This window comes from Emys orbicularis, chromosome 3 (assembly GCF_028017835.1).
Source record: "Emys orbicularis isolate rEmyOrb1 chromosome 3, rEmyOrb1.hap1, whole genome shotgun sequence".
Taxonomy (NCBI): domain Eukaryota; kingdom Metazoa; phylum Chordata; order Testudines; family Emydidae; genus Emys; species Emys orbicularis.
In genome coordinates, this window is record NC_088685.1 from 47,610,264 (window position 1) to 47,634,941 (window position 24,678).

At 47.5% G+C, this 24,678-nt stretch overlaps 1 protein-coding gene across 3 annotated transcripts; it reads right to left on the minus strand.

Annotated features, from left to right (window-relative positions):
- Positions 1-306: 306 nt before the first annotated feature.
- Positions 307-23,130, minus strand: LOC135876425 (glutathione S-transferase-like). 3 transcript variants are annotated; one of them, XM_065401630.1, is made up of 7 exons: positions 22,998-23,130; positions 12,960-13,066; positions 11,935-11,986; positions 10,339-10,471; positions 7,975-8,116; positions 1,453-1,584; positions 307-763 (listed from the first exon to the last, which is right to left on the minus strand). In XM_065401630.1, the coding sequence occupies exons 2-7, from the start codon at positions 13,044-13,046 to the stop codon at positions 641-643; spliced, it is 669 nt and encodes a 222-aa protein (XP_065257702.1). In that variant the 5' UTR covers positions 13,047-13,066; positions 22,998-23,130; the 3' UTR covers positions 307-640. The 3 variants fall into 3 exon arrangements, with proteins under 3 accessions (XP_065257702.1, XP_065257701.1, XP_065257703.1); XM_065401629.1 differs by having other exon boundaries at positions 22,948-23,130; XM_065401631.1 differs by lacking the exon at positions 22,998-23,130 and adding an exon at positions 22,809-22,873.
- Positions 23,131-24,678: the final 1,548 nt, after the last annotated feature.

Here is a 24,678-nt window from a genome sequence, read left to right on the forward strand (position 1 = left end):
AAAACTTCAGAGATTCAAATGGTTTTTCATTTCTGCTTACAAAATACCAATTACTGAGCTCGGCATATTTTCTTGTGTATGGGAAGTATTTCATGCAGCAGAAAAGCTTTCAAGGACATTGGTGGCTAGGAGCACCAGTGTGATCAAAATCCAACAGCCATGAAATACTAATGGAGGTAGCGTGGTCCAGCGGATAAGAAAATGGAGAGGGAATCAGGGATTGGGCGCACCCACTTTTCTAAAGCACTTTAAGAGGTATAGCTATGCGTACTAACCTACATGTGTTATAAATAAATGAGCTCCAACAGAAAGTAATGAGTGTTTTATTTCAAGTAAATGTATCTTCCAATTACAAGATTATTTAACAAGTTACCCTAGTCTACAATTCATTGTAATCTAGTTATAGCTATTGCAGTGACATTTTTAAAGTGTTATGTTTCGGCATGCTAGCATTTAACATGCTAAAAACTTTCAAATCCAGTTTCACAGACTAAAGCCAGAAGAGCCCATTATCATCTAATCTGACTTCCTGTATAGCTCAGGCCATAAAATGTTTGAGTTATGTGAAGTTTACAGCTATATTAAGCATGGCTGAGCTACTATACTGTAGGAGCAGTGATTTTTAGTAATCACATAGTGATTAGATGTTGAATATTTTCTTCACCTGTGCAATGAACTTGTCATCTGCTGGTGGTTTCCTTTGGCTACCAGGCTGCAAGAATTTCTTAATTGTGGGGATGTTGCTTATTCTTCCTTTAAAAGCCTAAAAGAAGAAGCAGTAAAAAGCCTTTGAGAGTAAGGAAATGATATTCAACTTCATAGATTAAAATGCACAATGTATTTAACAAAAAATTTGCATGAGCAAAAAGAAAAAAAAAAAGGCACAAAACAAAACAATTGGTAGCTATTTGTGGCCAGATTTCCAGAAGAGGTCAGTACTAGAGCTGGCCAGAGGATGACCATTCCTTTTTGTGCCAACTTTCAAGGTTTCAAAATTTATTTTGTTCCAGACTGGTGTTCACACAAATGAAATGGTGTTAATGTCTGTTTTCAATTTGGGGAGCAACAGGGTGTGATAGCACAGTGATTTGGGCACCAGCCTAGGACCTAGAAGACCCAGGTTCAAGTCCTTGCTCTGCTTTGAGTTGGTCAAAGCAAGGACTTGAACCTGGGTCTTCCACATCCCAGGCCAGTGCACAAGAGTGTTTACCTCTAAAAAAACAGTCTTCATCAAAACTGAAACATCTCTGTTCAGCATTTTGGCTTCAATGCAGGGTTTTTTTCTGAAAATGTTCTGAGCAGCTCTATTCTTTCCACAGCATCTCCCACTGAAAATAACGAGAGCTCAAGTGCTGCAGTGGCTCCAAGGGCTTAAATATCAATACTTTACACTGGGCATCAGAGTCTGAATATAAGTGTATGTTCCTTGGTGAGATCAAGCGATTCAGTTACCTGTAACTGAGGGAATGGGGAGAGTATATCAGGCTTGCACTCTTCTGCCATTAAAATGGCCTCAAGCAGATGGACATCCGCCCAGCTAAATTGGTTACCAACAAGAAACTGCTGGCCATGGTCTTTTAAAACCTATGGAATATGAGAAAACAGAGAGGTCTTAGGGGTACAAATGGGAAATAGCTTACTTACTTGGTTAGATGTGGATTTGTCAGGACTAGTCCAAGCAAGAGGTCTGAGGTGATAGAGGATTGTGGGCAATCAGAATGCAAAGCCATTTAATTCAAATTGGGTCCACGATTCAGTGTATAACTGTGGGGAACCGATGCGGGTCGGACAAAGCACACGACCAATGTGGTTGCAAGCTGACTCAAGCTGACTCAAGCTCTGTTTATTACAAGCTTTCTTTTATAGTCTTTCTTAACATTACATAACACAATTAGGCTATAATTACACATCTACCGATTGGACAAGAAGGAGAATCATGTGTTTATCACATGTATAGCCCCACACCGATTGGTTCAATTGTTTCTTACATAAGGCCTCATCTTATATAACCACCAGGGGGCCTTACATAAGGCCCCATCATATATAACCACCAGGGGGCCTTACATAAGGCCCCATCTTATATAGCCACCAGGGGGCCTTACATAAGGCCCCATCTTATATAACCACCAGGGGGCCTTACATAAGGCCATGATTTATTGCCAGGCAAGTGTCCCATCGTGACCCTTACCCTCTCATGGAACTTTACATCCCCACACCTCCCCCTTTTTCTTAAATAAGGAAGTACAGCATTATCAGGTGTCTAGGCTGTGACAAACAATAAGTGCAGGTCCGGTGTCACTACTGGATAAGCCTCGGGCGCAAATTCCACATCTATATGGGCTTCCCTAATAAGTCCGTGCCAACGCCTTACGGGGTCCGGGGGGCCCGAGCCGCCCGGGATATTGTTCGAAGCATGTCGCAGGGTGGAAACATCGGATGAAACTGTATATGGTCATCTGTTTGCTTCTGGCACTTTACAATGTTATTCAAGTCAGCACCCATTAAATTTGTCACAAGATACACTTCATTAAAATTTTCTATTGAAGTTGCTGGTATAACAAAAAACCCGCGTCTTTGTCCCCATTTCAGCAATCGGGACAACGCGTCAGAGGGAAGCTTCTCTCCCTTTTTTTTTTTCAGCGATGCGTAATAAAAAATCATGCACCGTCTCCTCCTCTGCAGACAAAGCAGAGCCCATTTTATGGAATGCAGCCGCTCACCTGTGAGCTCACAAACGCCTCTCTCGGACGACCAGGAGCCAGTATCCTCCGGTAACTCCTGCCGCGGCTGCCATCGAATGCAGCCGCTCACCTGTGAGCTCACGAACGCCTCTCTCGGACGACCAGGAGCCGGTATCCTCCGGTACCTCCTGCCGCGGCTGCCATCTCCGCCTTTTCTCACCGAACGCTTCAGTTGGCTATGTTTGCATACGTGATAGGAGAATTTGGACAGTCTTTATTTGCATCCCCAATTTCTTTAGTTTCCATGGCTGCATCCTCACTTTTTTCAGTTTCTGTGGCTGCAGATGTTTTTATATATTTCATTCTTTTTGTTCTGGTGTAAGGTTCTTCTGCATGTTTACGTTTTTGTTTCTTTATATGTGTTTGTTTTTCTTCTTCATTATGATTACCATTTCCATTATTCCTCTCATGCTTTTTCTTCTTCTTTTTCCTCTTTGCATTATTGCTTTTGGAAGTTTCCTCATTTTCATCTTCAGTACCTTCCTTTTCTTTCTTAGGCTTTAATCGGCTGCCTTGATGTCCATGCCGAATCACGTTGGGGTCACCATTTGTGGGGAACGGATAAAGCACACGACCAATGTGGTTGCAAGCTGACTCAAGCTCTGTTTATTACAAGCTTTCTTTTATAGTCTCTCTCAACACTACATAACACAATTAGGCTACAACTACACATCCACCGATTGGACAAGAAGGAGAACCATGCGTTTATCACATGTATAGCCCCACACCGATTGGTTCAATCGTTCCTTACATAAGGCCTCATCTTATATAACCACCAGGGGGCCTTACATAAGGCCCCATCTTATATAACCACCAGGGGGCCTTACATAAGGCCTCATCTTATATAACCACCAGGGGGCTTACATAAGGCCATGATTTATTGCCAGGCAAGTGTCCCATCGTGACCCTTACCCTCTCATGGAACTTTACATCCCCACATATAACCTTCTCCTAGGCCAGGATAAGTGCAGGACTTCAGTCCCCAAGAAGGAGATTCATGGCAATGGTGCAAACAGAAGGGGATTATTTGTAGAAGTGGTTAAGAAATAGTCGATGGAGGATTACCTGTGATGTGTCCCAGCCTTAATTAAAACGGGAGGCCTTCTGATTACCCACAATGTTTAATCTATCCCACAGGAATCTCCGCATGAAGCAGGTTGTATTGCACACCCCACAGCATCTTAGCTGTAGAGGCTCCCCCATGACTGGGATACAACACTTCTGCAGATTGTTAATAGCAGGTAGTTCAGGAGAAACATGACCCATCTTCAAAGCTACTAAGAGCATGGCTTGGGCTAGCAGTTATTACGAGTTTCTGGAGTCCCACCTTATTTCTCTCCCTTTTTTGCTTTGTAGGCATCTCTGCTTTAGTCAAATATCCAGAGAAACATGCTGCTGCCTAAGGAAACTCCAGCGGGGTAATTAGTCCTTGAGGAGCAGAATCTTGACAGAACACAGCAGCTGGTACAGTCTGTGCCTGGTGTAGAACCTGGGTGAAGCAGCAACCTCCTGTGGGCCCTTGCACCCATCATTTCAAGGCTGGTTAGGAAGCAGAGGAGCAGCAACAGCAGCACCACTAGAAGACTGGGAATCAAGTGCACATTGTATGCTAAGAAAACCCCTGGACTGTGGGGTTAGAGTCCATCAGAACCAACCCTCTTGCAGAATTAGGTCTAACAGCATTTGTAAAGAGCCTATCACTGTGCTAGCCAACTTCTGGATGCCAATGTGAACAACTGAATATTACTAGTCACTCTACACTATATAAACGAGCAAACATATCTCTGTGAGAGCATCTGTCCTGAATAATTAACAGGTCCCTGCCCTTACAAATACAAGGCCAAGTACAATGTAAACACATCTTATGCTTTTGGCTCTCTTAAGTCACCGTAGAAGAAACAAAGATACAAAATCTTTAAAAGTACGTAATACAATTGGAACATGCAACCATTTAACCTCACAGCATAGATCCTGTGGGGGCATCAGTGCAGACTTGTAGGAACTTTGATTAAACTAGTTACTAGTTGAACTTACTCTGAATGAACTTAAAAGTAGCCACTGAAAGATTAAAACAACAATGCATCACCAGGTGAAGATCAAATTAGAGCAGAGCTACTTACGGCATGCGGAGAGGTCAACATGAAAATCCTGCTATGCCTCTTACATTTGGTATGGGAGAAAGAACACCCCCCCCAGAAGAATGGAAGAGGAGGATTATAATCAAACTCCCCAAAAATGGAGATTTGAGTGATGGTAATAACTGGCACGGGACTGGGTGCTTTCAGCCCAAGAGAAAGTATTCTGTGCAATCACCCAAATAGAGCAGCTATACATAGCAAACTTAGAGAACAATCTGGTTTTCACTTAAATCAATTTTGTATTGACTGAATCTTCATCCTGAGAAATACTGTAGAGCAAAGCAATGAATGGCAACTGCCAGTGACCTTGATTTTGTAGATTTCCAAAAAAAACATTGGATTGTGTAGCTAGAGAACCATCATAGTAAATAGTATGAATCTATGGAGTCTCCAACAAAATCATCCAAATTATTAAAAACCTGCATCAAAACACTCAGTGTGAAGCAAAGATAAACCAGGAGCTAACAGACTGGTTTAATGTTAACGTTGGTGTCAGACAAAGTAATATCTTGTCCCTCATCTTGTTTGGAGTTGCTATTGAATTTAAGTGACAGATTGTCAGTATGGAAATGAGCACTGCATGGATAAATGGCAAGCTTGGAGATTTAGACTTTGCAGATGACATCTGTCTTCTAAATAAGACAGCTGAAGATAGCCAGACAAAGACAGATGGTCTTGCAAGTTCTGCCAAGCAAACAAGTCTTATCACTAAATCAAAGATGGAAGTTATAAAAATTAATTTACCTACAATGATTTTCTGTACTTGAAAGGTGAAGCCTTGAAAACAGTTAATAAGTTTACTAATCTAGGCAGCATCACTCCCAGTACTGGTGATGTTTGAAATAGAATCCAGAAAAGGTTAAGCAAGTGTTGTATTTCAAAGTCTCAAATCCAATGTGGTTAGCAAAACAAACTTAAGTTCTTTAAAAGCAACATCCTAAGCATCCTCCTATATGGAGAAGAGTCCATCCAATGCAAACGGAATATCTTTCAGTGCAGATGTATATGTAACATATTCAGAGTAAAATGGACTAAGAATAAGTAATGAAGAGATCCTAGAATGGGCACAACTAGCTACAACAATACAAGCAGTAAGGAAGAAGAGCTGGACTTATTTGGGAAACCTTGCCCAATAGGAGGTTACCTAAACAAGCACTATTTGGCAACCCCAGGCAAGAGTGAGAGAGGCAACCTAGAAACACACTCTGTAGCACTATCATGGCTGAAGTGGCATTATTACAGCTTAATAAAAAAGACCTGGAAAAATGAACCCAGGACAGGGATGATTGGCGCTGTTTGACTTCGAACTTATGCAGCTGATGACTGAATTTCTTGCATATTGCAAACATTGATTTTGCTTGTGCAATCTGAGGTTCTGCTGAGGAGACATCATGTGAAGCTGCATAATTGAGGTTTTGCATTCTTACTGACAAATCCACCGTTGGGCATTTCTGCTTTATGTGTGACACTTCCTGTACAACTCTCTTCCAGTCAGCTCTCCATGAACTGCTGCTGTATGCATATTTTGTATGGTACCCAAAGATTTTAGAAAAGGCTGCATATTTGTGTACAGCTCAAAATAAGTAAATAAAGAGATAGAACTCATGTACCAAATCCTGAAAAATGTACTCAAACAAATTTCCTCATTACTCCCAGGGTGACTTCAATGGGAATTTTAGTAACCATGACTAGGGCCCTACCAAATTCACGATCCATTTTGGTAAATTTCAGTCATAGGATTTTTTAAATCTGAAATTACACAGTGTTGTAACTGTGGAGGTCCTGACCAAAAAAGGGATGGGAGGGAAGGGTGCAAGGCTATTGTAGGGGGCTCACGGTATTGCCACCCTTACTTCTGAGCTGCTGCAGGTGGCAGCGCTGCCTTCAGAGATGGACAGCTGGAGAGCAGTGGCTGCTGGCTGGGAGCCCAGTTCTGAAGGCAGCATCACTGCCAGCAGCAGCGCAGAAGCAAGGGTGGCATAGTATGGTATTGTCACCCTTACTTCTGCCCTGCTGCTGGAGGTGGGTCTGACCCAGTCCCAGGAGCAGCCCATGCGGGAGAAGAGGAAGTCCCGTCCCTCCACAGACTGGCTGGGGCTAGCAGCAGGAGTCTGGCACATGGTAAGAGCCCCTAGCCAGGGTGCCCCAGCCCTGCTCCTCTCCAGCACTTGGAGGTTAAAGGGGCCTTGGGCTGTCTGTGTGTGTGTCAGGGGGAGACCATAGTACCCCTCGACCATGGCACCCTAAGTGATTGCCCATGTCGCCCACCCATAAGGCTGGTCCTGCCACCCCCTCCCCCCAAGATGATGACCCCCATACCATGCCACCCTCACTTCTGTACTGCTGCTGGTGGCAGCACTGCCTTCAAAGCTGGATGCCCAGCCAGCAGCCACTGCCCACCCAGCTCTGAAGGCAGTGCAGAAGTAAGGGTAGCAATATCACAACCCGCCTACAATAGCCAGATTTCATGAGGGAGACAAGATTTCACGGTCTGTGACACATTTTTCTCGGCCATGAATTTGGTTGGGCCCTAACCATGACAAAGGGACCCTCAATCCTGACGGGAGCCACTAGGGGCTATTACAATACAAATAAATAACAGTTTTGCCTGAGTAAAGATTGTAGGCTTAGCTATTAACACTTCTGAATCACAACTATATTTAATTCAGAACAGTAGAAACGCATGAACTCCTTGGAAAAAATATACTCTGATATATGCTCTCATGACTGTATCCCAGCCATTGATGTGCATGCATGTACCACCGTGGTGCTAGCGAAGAGTCGATATCACTGTGTTACCATGGTCTAAACTACTTTAGAAGAGCTGGATTCTGCCATCCCTGCTCACAGTGAATTGCATCCTACTCTGAGAGTGGTCCTACTGAGGTCAATGGGGGCTCTCTGTGGCAGAATCAGCACCAGGCTGTTTGGTGGCCCCCTTTTCACATCATTCTATGAGGTCTCCCCGAGCGGTCCTGGAGTCCTACAATTCCACCTGCCCTGAGGAGATTTCCTCCTGTGCAAGGGAAATTTCAGCAAATACCATCATACAAACTGTTCTTCTCTATTGTCTGTCATGTCTCACTATCACTTACCTTTTCATAGACTGGGAAGTATCTGGTTGTGGCCCTCTCGATGATTAAGGCAAAATTCTTCTCCTTTGCCTCGGGCGGTTGCAAAGGGAGCATCATGATCATTCCCATCAGATCTGTTGTTCCTTCCACGTACATATCAATCCTGAAACAAATGTTTTTTATTTTCCAATTAGAGGAGTCCATTTATTTCTGAACACTTGACTTTTGTCCAGTCAGCTTGTTATTGTATTGTAGTGCAATGGCAGGAGTACTCAGGAGGCTAACTCAGCCATTGCACTACAACAAAATTGATTTGACCTCTTGATCTTTACTATTGGTAATACTTTAGATTAGAGGTTCTCAGCCTTTTTCATTGCATGGATCTCATATTAACAGAGAGATTGTCCCTGTGGCAAGAACAGCAATAGTTTACATGAAGAGTAATATTAGGAACATATCTATGTATTTTTAGTTGTGCTATTCAAAAGCTGTTTACATTTTGAAACTCAAAAAAAATAAACAGGAAAAATTTCCTCCCTGTTTTTCAACCAGCTACACTGCTGGTCAAAAAAACTTTTTGAATTTTGACAATAAATGGGAATTTTGGAAGAGGTTTTCACCCTTTGTTTTCTCTTTCAACCAGCTCCAATTTTTAGCAGATATTTTTTTAGTAGCAGGAAACAAAGAGGCACCAGCACTATATAACCAGCAAGAGCTCTACTGAATGTTTTGAGAACCAGCACTTTAGGTTTTTGACAACAATAATGCTAAACAGGTAGCAAATGGTGGAACTTAGATTTACATGATCAATCCTATTCTAGTCAAGGATGGAATATAGCCTTCAGAATCATTAATTTGTTGGTAATGATGCTGAAAGAGTCAGAGCCGAAACTGAGTTCACGGGGCAGGGGAGGGTGGGGGAGAAGGTTTTCCTGGTAAAATGAGCACACTTATTTGGATATAATTGATATCACAAACAGTGAACCCCATAAAAGGATTCCCACTGAGTTACTTTTCAGGAGAAAGCACACTTAATATTTTCTCTCAACACTGATGTTTTTGTTGTGACTTCATTAGGAGGGGTGGACAAGGAAAATTTCATTGCTCACATGTTAAGCTATAGCACAGCAGTTCTCAAACTGTGGGTCAGGACTCCAAAGTGGGTGGTGACCCCATTTTAATGGGGTTGCCAGGGCTGGCTTAGACTTGCTGGGGCCTGGGGCCGAAGCCCGAGCCTGGGCCCCACCTACTGGGGCCGAAGCCAAAGCCCAAGGGCTTCAGCCCTGGGCAGTGGGGCTCAGCTTACAAGCTCCCAGCACAGGGCGATGGGGCTCAGGCTTTGCTCCCCCCCTCCCCCTCCCTGAGGACGGTGGGGGCTCGGGCAGGCTCAGGCTTTGGTCCCCCATCATGGGGCTGTGTAGTAATTTTTGTTGTCAGAAGGGGGTCGCGGTGCAATGAAGTTTGAGAACCCCTGCTAATGCTGTGAAACTAGAATTTATACAATGAAGTCCTTGTCTAAGCAACAGAGTATCAGGAAATTGTTTTGTTTTAGGAGATTGTTATTTGTACATATGCACTATACAATCTATGGTAATTTTTAAAGTGAACAGAAGTTTTCAGCTGCAACGACTGTTTTTAAATTGGGCCAACAGGCACAAACATACCCCAGGCTGCCTCCAAAGATTAAGTTCTCTGAATTGCTATCATTAAATAGGAAAGAAATCAAAGTAAGCACCAAGGCATATGAGCCCTTTATTATTATCCCATTAAGGATTGGTAGTTGCCTCAGGAATTTAACGTGCTTCTGGTCTCTATGTAACTGAAGAAACTCTGTGGAGGGTCTTAACAGTATCATCAATTTGTTCACTAACAGTCATAGGGAACAAGTATTTAATAATGGGCTCTTCAATCTAGCAGAGAAAGGTATAACATGATCCAATGGCTGGAAGTTGAAGCTAGACAAATTCTTAATGGGAAATAAGGTGTAAATATTTTAACAGTGAGAGTAAGTAACCATTGGAACAATTTACCAAGGTCGTGGTGGATTCTCCATCACTGGCACTTTTTAAATCAAGACTGGATGTTTTTCTAAAGGATATGCTCTAGGAATTATTTGGGGAGGTTCTGTGGCCTGTGATATACAGGAGGTCAGAAAAGATCACAATAGTCTCTTCTGGCCTTGGAATGTATGAATCTACCAGGTAGATAATGACCACAAATCAAAACTCTGGGTTTGAGATGTCAATGGTGTATTGACAGGTTTATAATTTTAATATCCATGTGGGGGAGAAGGGGGTTAAATTTTAAAGCAGTACTCTTCTCTATTTTAGGTAAATGTTCAAATAAAGACAGTATATATTAATGAGGGTAGTGCTGTTACAGTACAGTGCTCTCTCCCTCAAGTCCTTCCCATAGAGGTTGTGTTTCCCTGCTATGTAGTTGAGAATGGCTCTGGTCTGCACCATCTTCATCCCGTCAATTTCCACCATGGGCACTTGTTGAAACAGCAGGGATCCATCTTTGGAAAGGAAAAGAAGTTAAGTCACTCAGTCCTCACAAACTGTTGTATCATTGTATGGATCTGAGAGAAAATACCTTATAATTTACATGGACATTTCCAGTTATATTTGAGAGATCCTAAGCGTCTATTGCCAGAGTGAAGGAATATGCAGTACACCACTCATGCAGGCCACATTGCATTAGAGAAGTTATCTCTTGAACAAAACTCCCCTTCCATTGACAATCCAGATTAAGCCAAACAGAAGAAAGCAGTTTTTAAAATATGACTGTCCAGACTGTGGCTCTCAACCTATTTACCAATGTGGGTCACCTATGCAGCTCTCTGTGTGTTACGTGGGCCACATCCACCCTATATATATACTACCTGTACATCTACAAAAAAATATGGTTTAGTATTTGTTATATGACAGCAATAGAATGCAAATCAATATAGTACCTTTCTTTTCAACACTGACAAATATCTATCAAGAGCATTTTAAATTAGCAAAATAAGTCAAAACATCAAACTGTTAAAATGAATTAATTTACCGCAAGGGTGGCATGGCATGGTGTATTGCCACCCTCACTTCCACTCTGCTGCTCACAGCGTAGCTGGGCTGAGTGCCCGGGGCGCACGGCTGCGGAGCCTGTCTGCAAAGATGGGGAGCCCTGCCCGGTGCAGGGCACCCACCACCCAGGGGCTGCTCCTACAGCCAGGGAATGCTCCCCCATCACCCAACCCCCCCTGGGACTGTCCCCCCCCCAGCAGCCAGAGCCCCCAAACACTGGGCTTGCACACGTGCCTGCCCTGCAGAGACAGGGTGCCCTGTCCAGGGCAAAAAGGTCCCCCCCAAGGACTACCCCCCACGCACCTGCCCCAGCGCCCCCAAGGATTACCCACCAGCACTCAACCCCCACATCCAGGGACTGTGCCCCAGTATCTAGCCCCCATCCAGAGACTGTGCCCCAGCCACCTAGAGTCTGTCCCCCATGCACCAGCTGCACCCCCCTCCCTGAAGCCCTAGCCCCCTGCACTCCCTCCCCGCACTCCTGCCCCCTGTACCTCCCTCCCTGTAGCCCTAGCCCCCTGCATCCCCCTCTCCGCACCTGCTGGTCTTCCATCTCACCTGCATGTAGCTCAGCTTTGCAGCCCACCCTGCCCCTGCAGTTCTAGTGCCAGGGAGCCTGCTCCAGCCAGGGTCACTGGCCTCACAATCCTACTGGGGTGGGAGGGGGGAGCTAACACCTGGGCCTGGTCTTGCACCACCCTAGTTTTGCACCCCCCAGGGCAGGTGCCCCTCCTGCCCCACCCTAGTTATGGCACTGAGGATGTCACATGGGCTACAGCTGTGTACTGATTGAGCCACAAGTGGCCCACAGGTTGAGAACCACTGGTCTAGACACAAACTTGCACAAGTTTAAAAACCATATCTTTAAGTTAAATCAGTGCAAGTTTGTGTCCGGACTAGGCCATAGACTCACCCTTACGTAACTTTTCCAAGTCTTCCTTTGCTTCCACAAACTCTTCTTCAAACTGGAAAACAGAAATAAAGGGGGTTGATTGTTACATTTCATGGATCATGAATGAACTATTAGTGGATATTTGCCTTTGGGTATTTTATTTAAAAAGCAGCTGATGCCACATGGAAAATGTTGAGAAACTACAAGATACAATTCTGCCTTTATGTTTCTTGCCTTGATTTAAAAAATAAAAATAAAAGACATTTGAATGAGAATAGGATCTTTGTTGCTACATAACTTGTTCTCTAGCAGCTTATCTCTCACAGTAACATACATCACTGAAAGTCAAAGATTTTTCACTCCAAGTGCTGAGAAAGCCAAAGAGGAAAATGAATTCCTAGGAAATGACGACAATGCTTTCAAGCAAAAATTCACCACAGAAATTAAGTCATATCATGCCACATTTTTGCTTGATGTGAATCAGGGTAGCTTGGCTGGCTTCGGGAGAGCTATGCTAATTTATACAAGTTTGAGGATCTGGACAAAAAGTATACAAAATTATCTCTAAACAAAATGTTTTTCAAAGTTATTCATGTGATGTGACTGGGTCTTTAAAGCAAGAGTGAATGAGAGACAATTGCAAATATCAAACATTCAAAAGAACCTGGAGAAATTCCTGACTTTGAACAGCAGCAACAATCCAAGATCTCTTCAGTTTAATTTTTCTGAACAAGACGACAGCCAAGGATAGTTTCTCCTTGGAAATAAAAACCCTTGTTATTGCAAAGAATGAAATCAATACATTCTACAGGACACGAAATGCCAGTTTCACTAATATCCGTACTGAATACTATTAGGACTGTGTAAGTAATATATACGACAACTGACATGCAGAATTTACATCCAGCTTTTTGTGACTCTTGTACACATTGATGTAATCACATGTGTGTTAGGAGATGGCGCTAACTAGTCATTAATCATATGTTCAAAATAGAACAGTCATTTCAACCATTGATTAATTTGATCACTTTATAAGAAGTACAAACCTCAACCCCAGCTGCTGCTAACAGCCATCGGATAGATTCCATTTTACCTCTTCCTTTAGTGTAGTGCAGTTTGGGTTTTCCAGCCATGTTTTCAGATTTCTTGTTGCCTGACAAATACAGCAAAGGAAAATCATTTAAAAAGGAAGTATTTAATTTCAAGGGGGGATTTTGAATTTTACCTGCCAATACAGTAAATATTGCTGAGAGTCTTGTGATGGAGATGCACATGAGGAAGAGAGAGGTAATCATGACCCAAATATCTGGGCTTGACTCATACAAGCCCTCTATGGGCTCAGTGGAGAAAGAGTACCCTCTGTCTGTTTATTGAATGGGAGAGTGAACTGTTTCATAGAGAATCATGGAGTTAATGCTGAACTGGCATTGTCTTATTGATCTGCTGTTTTAAATTATGATTTATTAGGAATAAGGCAGCAGTGACAGTTTTTTTTGCCACTGTAACATTCAGGGATGCAATCTAAACCAGTAAGTGGTTATATCACTGCCCGCCCTATAACCCTGGGTGCCTTAAATGCTCTACTGATGTGGTTTACAGCCCAGAAACCAACAGCTAGCAGACAAGTAGGCAGTCCTCTAAGGGCTGGTCTACGCTAGGGGAGGGATCGATCCAAGATACGCAACTTCAGCTACGTGAATAGCGTAGCTGAAGTCGAAGTATCTTGGATCGAATTACCTGGGGTCCAGACAGCGCGGGATCGATGGCCGCAGCTCCCCCGTCGACTGCGCTACCGCCGCTCGCTCTGGTGGAGTTCCGGAGTCGACGGTGAGTGCGTTCGGGGATCGATATATCGCGTCTTAACGAGACGCGATATATCGATCCCAGATAAATCGATTGCTACCCGCCGATACGGCGGGTAGTGAAGACGTACCCTGAGTGTCTGTATACTTTGCAGCTCTAGTTCAGCACCCTGACCCCAGCAGCGTGCCTACCATACATCAGCCACATAGGTTAAGTGATACTAAGTAGAAGTAATAAGGGTTAAGAGAGGGTTACAAACAAACAAAAGTAAGAATGTGCTTCTAAACTAAAACTTAATTTCAGCCAGTTACAATCTTTGCCTAAGCAGGTTTCTCCCTATAATCAATTTCCTGAGGCTTCAACACTCTTTAACCATTTTTTACGCATCGGGGAATTCCACACCACTGTGCGCGTGCAGAATTCATGTCCCCCGCAGATTTCTTTGCTTCCCTGGATAAAAAATGACTTTCTGATGGCGAAGCAAAGGGAAGCCACATGAGCAGTCACATGCCCCTCCACAGCAGCACAGACATGTCCTTTCAGGCGCCCAGAGCAGCCAGCGGACAGGTAAATCGCTATGGAGGGAAGGGATGCTCACACCAGGGCTGGGTCACACTCACCTGGGGCTGGGTCAGACCCACCTCCCGTCCACCCAACCCCCATGCATTTGGACCCCTCCCATGAGCCTCACCCCCCCTGCACCCAGAACCCTCCCACCAAGCCCCCTGCACCCGAACCCCCACCCTGCTGAGCCTGAACCCCCGGGCATCTGGATCCCCCATACCCAGAACCCCCCCTAAACCTCCCATTCCCAAACTTCCACCCTACCAAGTCCGACCCCCTGCACCCAGAACCCCACATCGAGACCTCTGCACCTGAACCCAGACCCCCACCCCTGCATCCAGACTACCCCCCGCTGAGTCCCCATCACTCAAACCCCCACCCTGACAAGCCACACTCCCTATGCACCTGGACCACCCTGACTAGCTCCCCACACCCAGATCCCCACCCCACCAAGCCCCAATCCCCCAGACCTGGACCCTCCTGCTGAGCTCAGACTCCGCTGCTGAGCCCCGTTCCCCCCATATGCAGACCCCCCCCCCATTGAGTCCCAACCACCTTCACCAGTACCCCCCCAGTACCCCCCTGCCGAGTCCTATTGACGCTCACTTTGGCCGTATAGCCTGAGCAGATCTGTAGGATGTACTTGGATAAACTACTTTGGCCGGAGCCTGAAGTACTATCCCCTCATGATGGGATTTAGGCCAGGGGTGGGCAAACTACGGCCCGCGGGCTGGATCCGACCCCTCAGGGCTTTGGATCCGGCACGCGGCGCCGCCAGCACCATGTCCTTGCCCCCATGGGTGGAGGGGGGAGGCAGAGAGCTCCATGCGTTGCCCTTGCCTCCAGGCACCACCCCCCACAGCTCCCATTGGCTGGGAGGTAAGCGGGGCCGGGTCGGAGCCCGAACCCCTCCTGCACCCTGCCCCCCAACTCCCTGCCCTAAGCCTTTGCCCCCCTCCTGCACCCCAACCCCCTGCCCTGAGCTCCCTGATGCACCCTGCACCCCTGTGCACCCCAACCCCCGCCGCACCTCGCACCCCTCCTGCACCCCAACCCCCTGCCCTGAGCCCCCTCCCGCAGTCCGCACCCCTCCTGCACCCCTGCCCTCAGCCCCCTTCTGCACTCCAACCCCCTTCCCTGAGCCCCCTCATACACCCTGCACCCCTCCTCTGCCCCAATCCCTTGCCCTGAGCCCCTTCCTGCACACCACACCCCCTCCCACACCCCACACTCCCTCCCGCACATCAACCCCCTGCCCCGGCCCTGCATACAATTTCCCCACCCAGATGTCGCCCTCGGCCCAAAAAGTTTGCCCACCCCTGATCTAGGCTATCCAGTCTCAGCCACCCACCTATAAGCCAGTACCTGATACAACAATGTTTAAATGTGGCTTTGGGACGAGGCTGTGGTCTTGCTCTGTAACTCTGCATCTTTTTCACCAATCTGTTCTACATCTACAGCTAAAGCAAAGGCAGCTGCATGCATGGTCCCCACCATTTCTATAAACACCAACTGGCAGAATACTTAGGGGAATGGCTATGCAGGGATGGCTTCACTCACACCCTGTGCTTCCCATTTGTCTCACTTTCCATCTGATATCTCAGATATCATCAAGGGGCAGCACTGAGCCTGCAATGCATTCAGTAGTTTCCAGTTTTGTTAACAGTGCTCAGCTCACAGCAGCCTTTGCATTCTGCTGAGTCATCTCTCCAAGGACAAAAAGGAAAAGATTTGGAACCCTTGAGGATGACCGGCCTTAAGGCTGAGGGCAAACTCAACACGTTGTACACAATGTAAATGAATTACTCCATTGTTAGAGACAAAGTTTAATTATTTATGGAACAGGTTTTGCAACAATTTTTCAATCTCTTATTAGGGCCCAAAGGTTAACACTGTAGCAGACAATCAGAAAAACACAAATGAAATGGAGGCCATGAACAAGAGTACATGCCAGTTGGGTGGTGGGGTCTTTTGCATCATTGGCTGTCCCTACTCAAGTCTCCCACTTGGATGTTTTCCTCAACAATTCCCAAATTAATGACGACTGCAATCACTAGAAGTTTTGCCTGAGTAAAGACAACAGAATTTGGCCCTCTCTCCCAGCCTCTATTTTGATTTTCATTCTTTCGGTCTTTTCCTCTGCTGATAGCCTTCTTTCCTGTTTCCTAACAGCCTGCCTGAAACTGCTCCCCCACCCATTGCTTCTTCCCTACCCCCTCTCCAAGGCCCTTGATCCTCTTGTTCACATCCACTCTGCTTCCACACACCCAAGGCTTCATTGAGCAGCAAACTGAAGCTACCAGAGAGCAAACTGTACTTATCGGTTGAACAGGGCCATCCCTACCTATTCTGGGGCCCTACGCAGCGCCCCCAAGTGGCCACTTGACTTAAGGGGATTATGGGACGTTTCCAGAGGCCAATCACAGCGCAATAATGCAACACCTCATTCAGACTGACACTGGGGCGTTTCAGCCGAGGCGCAGCAAGCGTTATGCTTCTCGTGGAGGTGGATTACCAGGAGCACTCCAGCTGCAGAGTCCAGGCGCTCTAAGTGCCTTGCCAGTGTGGATGGGTGGTGAGTTAGGGCGCCTGGGGCTGCTTTAATGGCTCTAACTTGCAAGTGTAGCCAAGCCCTTAGACACAAAAGCATGTTAATATCAGTTGGCTGCTCCACTCAGAACAGCTGGGGAGTGGAACAGAGCAGCGGGAAAGAAATTTGGCTTAAAAAGAAGTGCCTGTACTGATACAACCAGTACTTGCCCAATCCAGTTTCCTGCAGGAGGAAATCAACCTGGAGATGAGTCTATTTGCATGGGGCCCATGTCAAGGCGGCTTTGGAACACACGGGAATTATGCAAATTGTCTTGAGATTGCCCCACTCCATGATTGGTTTAGGTACGTCCAGCCTGAACATCTGATCATGGCTTATAGGAGCAAGGCAGTTAAGTGACTCTGTAACTACATTTTGTGATGAATATATGTTTTTAAAACATTTATTAATGTAAGAGAAGTTAAGCCATTGTTAAATTGCCTCTGACTTGATAAGAAGATACTAGATATAACCTTTATATTTTGAAAATCTCAGATTTCCTATCCATTCTAATGAGATGTATTTTCTGTGTCTCAACCAGCATTGCCAGATTCTCAAGGTCCCAGATCCAAGTCTGATTGTTAAATATAATTCACACATACTTTTTTGTTTAACCTTATTTAGGTTCTGATCCTGCAATAAGCTCCACACAGGTGGACCCTCAGTTATACAAAGACCATTGCATGGCCTTACTCCATCTTTCTAATCAGATGCAATGTTCAGAGTAGCTTTTATATTGTAATGCAGTGTTCCTTTAACAAAGCCTTATGAGGACTGTTCCAGCAGAGTGATCACATGGCATACATCCCACACTAAACCAAATCTGACTCAGTCTAGAGCAGGGGTTTCAAACACGCGGCCCGCATGTGGCCCATGGGGTTCTTTCGTGCAGCCCGCCAAGCTCCCCCCGCCTACCCTGTGTCGCCGCGAGCCCCGCACTACTCCCTGAAGCGGCTGAACTACTGTATGTCCCTGCAGCCCCGGGCAGGGGGGTGGTAGGCGAGTAGAGGGCTCTGTGCTCTTACAGCTCCCATTGGCCGGGAACTGGGAACTGCGGCTAATGGGAGTTTTCGGGGAGGTACCTGGATGAGCAGCAAGAGCAGCACGTGGTGCCGTTCCCCCCTCCCCCCCCCCCCCCCCCTGGGACTCCGGCTGCTTCCTGGAGCGGAGCGGGGCCAGGGACAGGGCAGGCAGGCAGGGATCCAGTGATGCGGCCCTCGGGCCAATGCACTAGTCCTCATGTGGCCCTCGGGGTCATCTGAGTTTGAGACCCCTGGTCTAGAGACGTGTGAACCAGTGAACTGGTCTCTGGTGGGACTTGGACCAACAGGGTTTGGATCCAGAAACAGCAGCTTGACCACAAAGTGCCCTAATAGGATTAAGGGTAAATTACCCCTGAAGGTTTAAAACTTTAATTGCAAGTGGTGATAAAACCTTAATCTCTCTTCAGATCTGACGAAGAGCTAGAGCCATACTCCTCCCCAGGTCAAGCTGTACAGCTCCATGCCCCAACCCTGCATGATGCTGAGCCCCATAGAGTCAGTGGGAGTTGAGGGTGCTCAGCCCTTTGCAGGAGGCACTCTGCACACTCTGCACCACTGAGTACCAGCTGCCAAATGAAGAATCTAGTTTTTCATCCATATAAATCCAGCCTTTTGCTTTCAGGACAGCCAAAGTACAGTTCAGCAATGCATGGGCGATTCTGTCTTTTCATGGAGAGTAAAGTCCCTGTTAGATCAAACACCCAAAGTTAAACTTAGAGAAGAACTATCAATATGTAACAATGTTAAACAACTCACACAGTGCTGCAAGTTATGCAAAATAAACTGTCCTAAGGCCAGACTGCACTTTGGGCTACATGTGTGTGGGGGAGAGGGAATAAGAAACCCACCACCACACACACACACATTTATGTAGGCTACCTGGAACTTGGGTCCAGGTGCATAGAAGTAAGCAAGGTTACATGCCTGCTTATTTCCTCCTCTGAGTATGTAAGCAGGGGATTGGACAGAGCCTTGGCTACACTCCCTACTTGCTGGCCAGAGTAGTTGAGCCAACAGGATAGTAGATTAGGGCCAGGTCCACAAAAGAATGTAGGCACCCTGCTTGGCTGCCACCTAACCTTCCAGGCACCTGAACTCACTAAGCACCTACATTTCTGCTGTAAAAGACCCCAAGGCCCTTAAGTTTCTGCCTCTGGGCAGGCTCACTGATGCTTCACTCTAAGGTTCCGTCTACACCGTATTTGGGAGCCCACAGGAACAAGCCTCCCAGCCCGGATCAAGAGGCTTATGCTCTAACTGTGTAGACAGTACTTTGGAGCTGTGGCTTGGGCTGGAGCTCAGGCTCTGAAGCCTGTGGGGAGTCTTCAGAAGAGCCCAAACTGCAACTTCAAAGCGCTGTCTACACAGCTATTTTTAGAGTCCGAGCATGAGTCGGTCAACCTGGGCTGGGAGGCTCACTCCCCCGGGCTCCCAAATGCTATGTAGATGTACCCTAAAAGTTCAGATGTCTGTCTCGTGCCTAAACCCCAGGCCAATCCACAAAGTGGGGAAAGAGAAGCAGGCACCTCCAAGGCACAGGAAAAACAACCACTGGCCACCCCTCCCACCAGCAAAAAGGATCCTAGTGACAACTATTGCTAAGTATTACTAAAATTAGTGAGAGAACCATTTCCCCCTTCTCCTCCCCCATCCCATTTTTATGTTATTTTATCATTTTTCTTACCTTATCATAACACAGTGCCACAGTCCACATGTCAGGCATGAGAACTGTGAGCACTTTAGTGTGTCCCAAGTGAAAAATACCCTGGCATAGTAAATCTTTTGACCAATACAAAAACTGGCCAAGTGGCAACCCTAGCGAAACACCTGTCTCATCCGTGGGGCCCAATGCAGTAGATGTGCTCAGAGTATGCCTAATGCCACACACAATGGCAAGGTCACAAGGAGGAGGCAGCCTCTTTCGTAACCTTTAGCCCAGGGTACTCCACAAGGATGTGGGGAAACCCTGGTTAAATTCCCCCCTCTACCTGATGAAGAGACGGGATTTGAACAATGGTTCTCCACCTCTTGGGTGAGTGCTCTAACCACTGGACTATGGGATGTTTCCTATTTAAACTGTTTCACTTTAATTAATAACTGATAATTAAATATCAATCGGATCAGAGTGAGAATCACGCTGTAGCCCAATGGTTAGGACACTCACCTAAGAGATGGCAGATACCTCTTCAGATCCCTTCTCCTCAATGGGCAGAGGAGGGAACTTAACAGGGGTGAGTATCCTAACTGCTGGGCTAAAGATTAAGGGAGGAGGCTGCTCTCTTCCCCCACTCCAAAACTATTTTGTATGGAGTTAGGCAGGCAACTAACTCTCTCTTGCAAGCAATTACTTGGATGGCTAAGCTGCCAGATTCCAAGTCGTGGATCGCAAACAGAGATAGGACCCTCCCTCAAGCCTGGATTTAGGCAACTAACTCTAGGGGGGCGGGGGGCAAGGGGGATCTAGGACACACCTGTCTATTTAGCAAGCATCTCCAACTGGCTATTTTAGGCTATGTCTACACTTAAAATGCTACAGTGTAGACACTCACTACAGCAATGGGAGAGGTTCTCCCATCACTGTAGTTAATCCACCTCCCCAAGAGACGATAGCAAAGTTGACAGAAAAATTCTGTCTACACCGGGTGCTAGGCTGGCTTAACTACATCATTCAGTGGTGTGGATTTTTCACACTTCTGAGTGACATAGCTGACTTGACCTAACTTTTCAGTTTAGACCAGCCCTTAAGCTCTACCTAGAATGCTGGCTCTTATGTATCCATTCTTAGGCTCCTGTCTCCATAGGCACTGACTTCTGCTCAGGGGGTGCCCGACCCCCCCTTCCCCAAGCCCCCGCCCCACCTCTTCCTGCCCCTGCTCTGCCCCCACCCCCACTCCACCCCTTCCCCACCTCTTTCCGCCCCCTCCCCTGAGTGCGCCCCATCCCTGCTCCTCCCTCTCCCGCCCAAAGCCGACCTATTCGCGGCAGGCGGGACGCACGGGGGGGGGAGGGAGAGGAGTGATCAGCAGGGCCGCCGGCAGGGGAGAGGCGCTGGGGGGGAAGGAGGAGGTGAGCGGGGAGCTTGCCTGCTGGTGGATGCTAAGCACCTGCTAATTTTTCTCCGTGGGTGCTTCAGCCCTGGAGCACCCACGGAGTCAGCGCCTATGCCTGTCTGTATACCAAGCCTAGGCACTTAACTCAGGCTTTGTGGATCCCATTATTGCTCCAGTGCTTTTTTTAGACATCTAAAAGTTAGACATTACAATCTGAGCACTGCAACACCTAAGTCCCTTTTATAGAACAATGTCTTAGTGCTAGCTTAAGGAGCAAGAATCATAGAAGTGCAGGATTGGAAAGGACCTCGAGAGGTCATCTAGTTCAGTTCCCTGCATTCAAGGCAGGACTATGTAATAACTAGACCATTCCTAACAGGTGTTTATCTAACCTGTTCTTAAAAACCTCTAAAAGAAGGAAGCAAATATGTCTCATAAGGGTGTCAAAATGCCTTCTGGGGCAGTGCAGTTCATGCAGCCCTTTGCTCAGGCCTGAAGACAAAGTCACAGTCCAAAACCCTTAAAGGTATTTATTTAGTGCCTAATTCCCTAAACTTTGAGGATCAGGGGACCAAATCCTTAGTGTTAAATACATATACATGCTCTCCAGCAAGGTTCAAAACATACAGAATGGGCATTTATGACTTGGTTGACATCAGTGAGAGTTGTGAGTGCTCAGCATCTCTGAGGATCAGGCCCTTAATTCAATGTCAAAGTGTTGAAACCTATGCACAGGAAGAACAAAACTCTCCTGGGTGAGTTCAAACAATGGAATTAGGAGCCTGGACTAGTTCAAAGAAAAAGTTACATAATGGGACTACAGCTATTACATTACTGAACTCTGCAGCTATAACTAGAGGTTATGAAATCACTGTGTGTTTTGCAAGTTATGTAGTCTGACAGGGCTCTTCAGGTAACAGCCAGACAGACGTCTGAAGACAACAGTAAATGCAGAAGCAAACTTTTTGGAGCAAAGGGTCGGTTTCAATGTCTTTCCCATTTTGGAAAAAAGTTTCGAAATTGTCAGTGTCCCATTTTGACATTTTTCAGTTTGAAACAACATTCTGTTTAGAAATTTAAGTTTACCATAAAAACAAACCAAAAAGTTTCATTTCAGCAGATCCGATTCCCCCTCCCCACCCCAACCCCCTTTCAGATTTATGGTTTACGAAAAATTGAGATGTTTGACTTTGCCCCGATTTGGACTAGCAAAGTTTTTGAAACTTCAAGAATCCATATAGGTAGGGTTGCCAATTTTGATTAGCCCTATTCCTGGAGGTTTCATCACATCACATAATCTTTAATTAAAAAATAAGCTTTAATTCCTTTGCAACCTTACATATAGGAAAGGAAAGGCATTTCCTGCCCAGCGCTAGTGGGATCACAGCCCAGCCCATCCCCACGCTCGCATTGCTGGGTGGGGGGTTGGAGCAGACAATCGCCCTCTCCTGCTGGAGACATCTCTGCACCAAACCCTCCCTGGAGCTGGGGCTTTAATCCACAGCCGGGCTCAGAGCTCAGCCCGCACACAAACGCCTTATGACAGGGGCTGCCTGCGCCCCTCGCTAAGCAGTGTTGCCTCAGCAATCTCTCACCTGCGCAATCAGTAAACACCTCCTGCGCGACAGCCAGGGGAGCAGGCACTGGCCAGCGCTTCCCCCAGGGACTCGGGGCCCTGCCTCCCCTCAAAGAGGGCCCGGGGGACGCTGACTCCCGCCCTGCTCTCCTGGCCCCTTTCCCGCGCAGAGCAAAGGCTGGATTCCCACTGCTGTCCCACCACACGTGCCCTCACGCAGCGAGCGACACAAACATCATGTGTTGCGCCTCCCAGCGCCCATCACCTACCTACCCGCGCCGCGCTCCTGCCCTCGGGCCCCCTCTGCTCTTAGGGTGCCCCCCGGGAGCCACTAACTCCCGACTGGCCCCACACGTTACAGCTGCAGAAAATCCAGAGCCAGCCCCGCAAACACGCGGCGTAACTCACTGCCGCTCCCCGGGAATAGAGCCGCTCCCTGGCCGTTTCTGAGCGCTGACCTCGGACTCCCAGCTCACTCCTCCTTAGACACAGACTGTAACAGTGTGGCTGCCTTCAGCCTGTGACCGGCTCCACCTCCCGAGGGGAGTCTTCTCTCCGACCCTATGAGGAGGAGAGGCTCCCACCCAGTCCCACTGGAGATCAGTTTACTCTGGCTCCTCTCCCAAATCTCTCTCCCCTAGCAGTGCAAGGGGGAGGGAGGATGTGTTTTATTCCAAGCGATTTGTTTGTTAACAAACAAACAAAATGAATAAGATGTTTTTCATGCTGCTGGCCTCTGACTCCAGGCCTTGCTTGGTTTGAGAAACTGAGTGATACTGCATCCGAAGAAGTGAGGTTTTTACCCACGAAAGCTTATATCCAAATCAGGGCCGGCTCTGGCTTTTTTGCCGCCCCAGGCAAAAAAGCCTCCGCCGCCCCCCCCCCCCGCGGGGGGGGGCGGAGCCGGGGGGGCGGCGAGGCTCTTCCCCGGGCGGCCGGGGGGAGGGCGGCCGGAGCCCTGGGAGGAGGGTGGCGAGCCCCGGCGGGGGCTCGGCTCTCCCCCCCCCCCCGGCGGCCAGAGCGCCGGGGGCAGGGCGGCGAGAGGGCGGCAAGCCCCGGCTGGGGCTCGGCTCTCCCCCCGGCGGCCAGAGCGCCCGGGGCAGGGCGGCGAGCCCCGGCGGGGGCTCGGCTCTCCCCCCCGCGGCCAGAGCGCAGGGCGGCGAGCCCCAGCTGGGGCTCGCTGCTCTCCCCCGGGGGGAGGGCGCGGGGGAGAGGGGCCAGATTGCCGGGGGAGGGCGGCGAGCCCGGCTGTGGCCCCGCTCTCCCCGGCGGCCCGAGCGCCGCGCCGCCCCCCTCCAGGTGCCGCCCCAAGCACCAGCTTGGTTGCCTGGTGCCTGGAGCCGGCCCTGATCCAAATAAATCTGTTAGTCTTTAAGGTGCCACCAGACTCCTTGTTGTTTTTGAGTGATACTGAGGCTTTGCTCCAAACTATTAGTTAGACAAATGCAGAGAGAAATGCTCCTGGATTCTGAGGAACAGGCACATCAAACACACTGGTGGCTTGGCTTATATTCTGTAATTGTCAGGTTCAGTTTCCCAACACAGTTCTGTATTATGGTTAATGCTGTTTGGTCCTGTCTACCCAAGCAAGGCTGCCGGTGCCCGGTGTCTTGTGATAATCAAGGAATCCATTTTATAACAGTCTCTACAGCTCACACACAGTCAATCTGGGGCTAAAAGCCACCCTTCAATGTCCGAGGCCAACATGATAACATCAATATATAAGCTGTCTGTATGGTATATGTAGGGCAAGTTATACAGAATCTGGGTTCGGTTCTGGACATTAAAACCAGAATCCTAAACTCAACAGACAGCCCATGCACAGGGTGAAAACCCCTCAGCTTAACCTCCAGTGCTAATCATGCTGCTTCCTTCCTCCTATACCAGACACCTCAACTGCTCTACAATCTGTGCTGTTTTATCTGGAGCTGCTTTTGACATTTTTTTCACCTTCCTGCCTCTGTCCCCCTCTCTTATTCCCTGTTAAGGTCTGCATTGTCACCCGTGTCCCTCAGCCTGCCTACCAAGCCTATCTAGGTTTTCATACTGTATTCATCTGGGCTGGTGGGTGCTCTGTATGGGATGGGGGCCTGAGTGCTGGTGCAGCAGGAGGAAAGCTAGTGGGGTATTGGAGTGCAG

Coding starts and splice junctions, on each gene's coding strand:
- LOC135876425 (XM_065401630.1), bottom strand. CDS start 13,046: ATGGCTGGAAAACCCAAACTGCACTACACTAAAGGAAGAGGTAAAATG. Junction 11,987..12,959: donor TAGCAGCAGCTGGGGTTGAG/GTTTGTACTTCT, acceptor TCTGTTTTCCAG/TTTGAAGAAGAGTTTGTGGA. Junction 10,472..11,934: donor CTTGGAAAAGTTACGTAAGG/GTGAGTCTATGG, acceptor TCCTTTCCAAAG/ATGGATCCCTGCTGTTTCAA.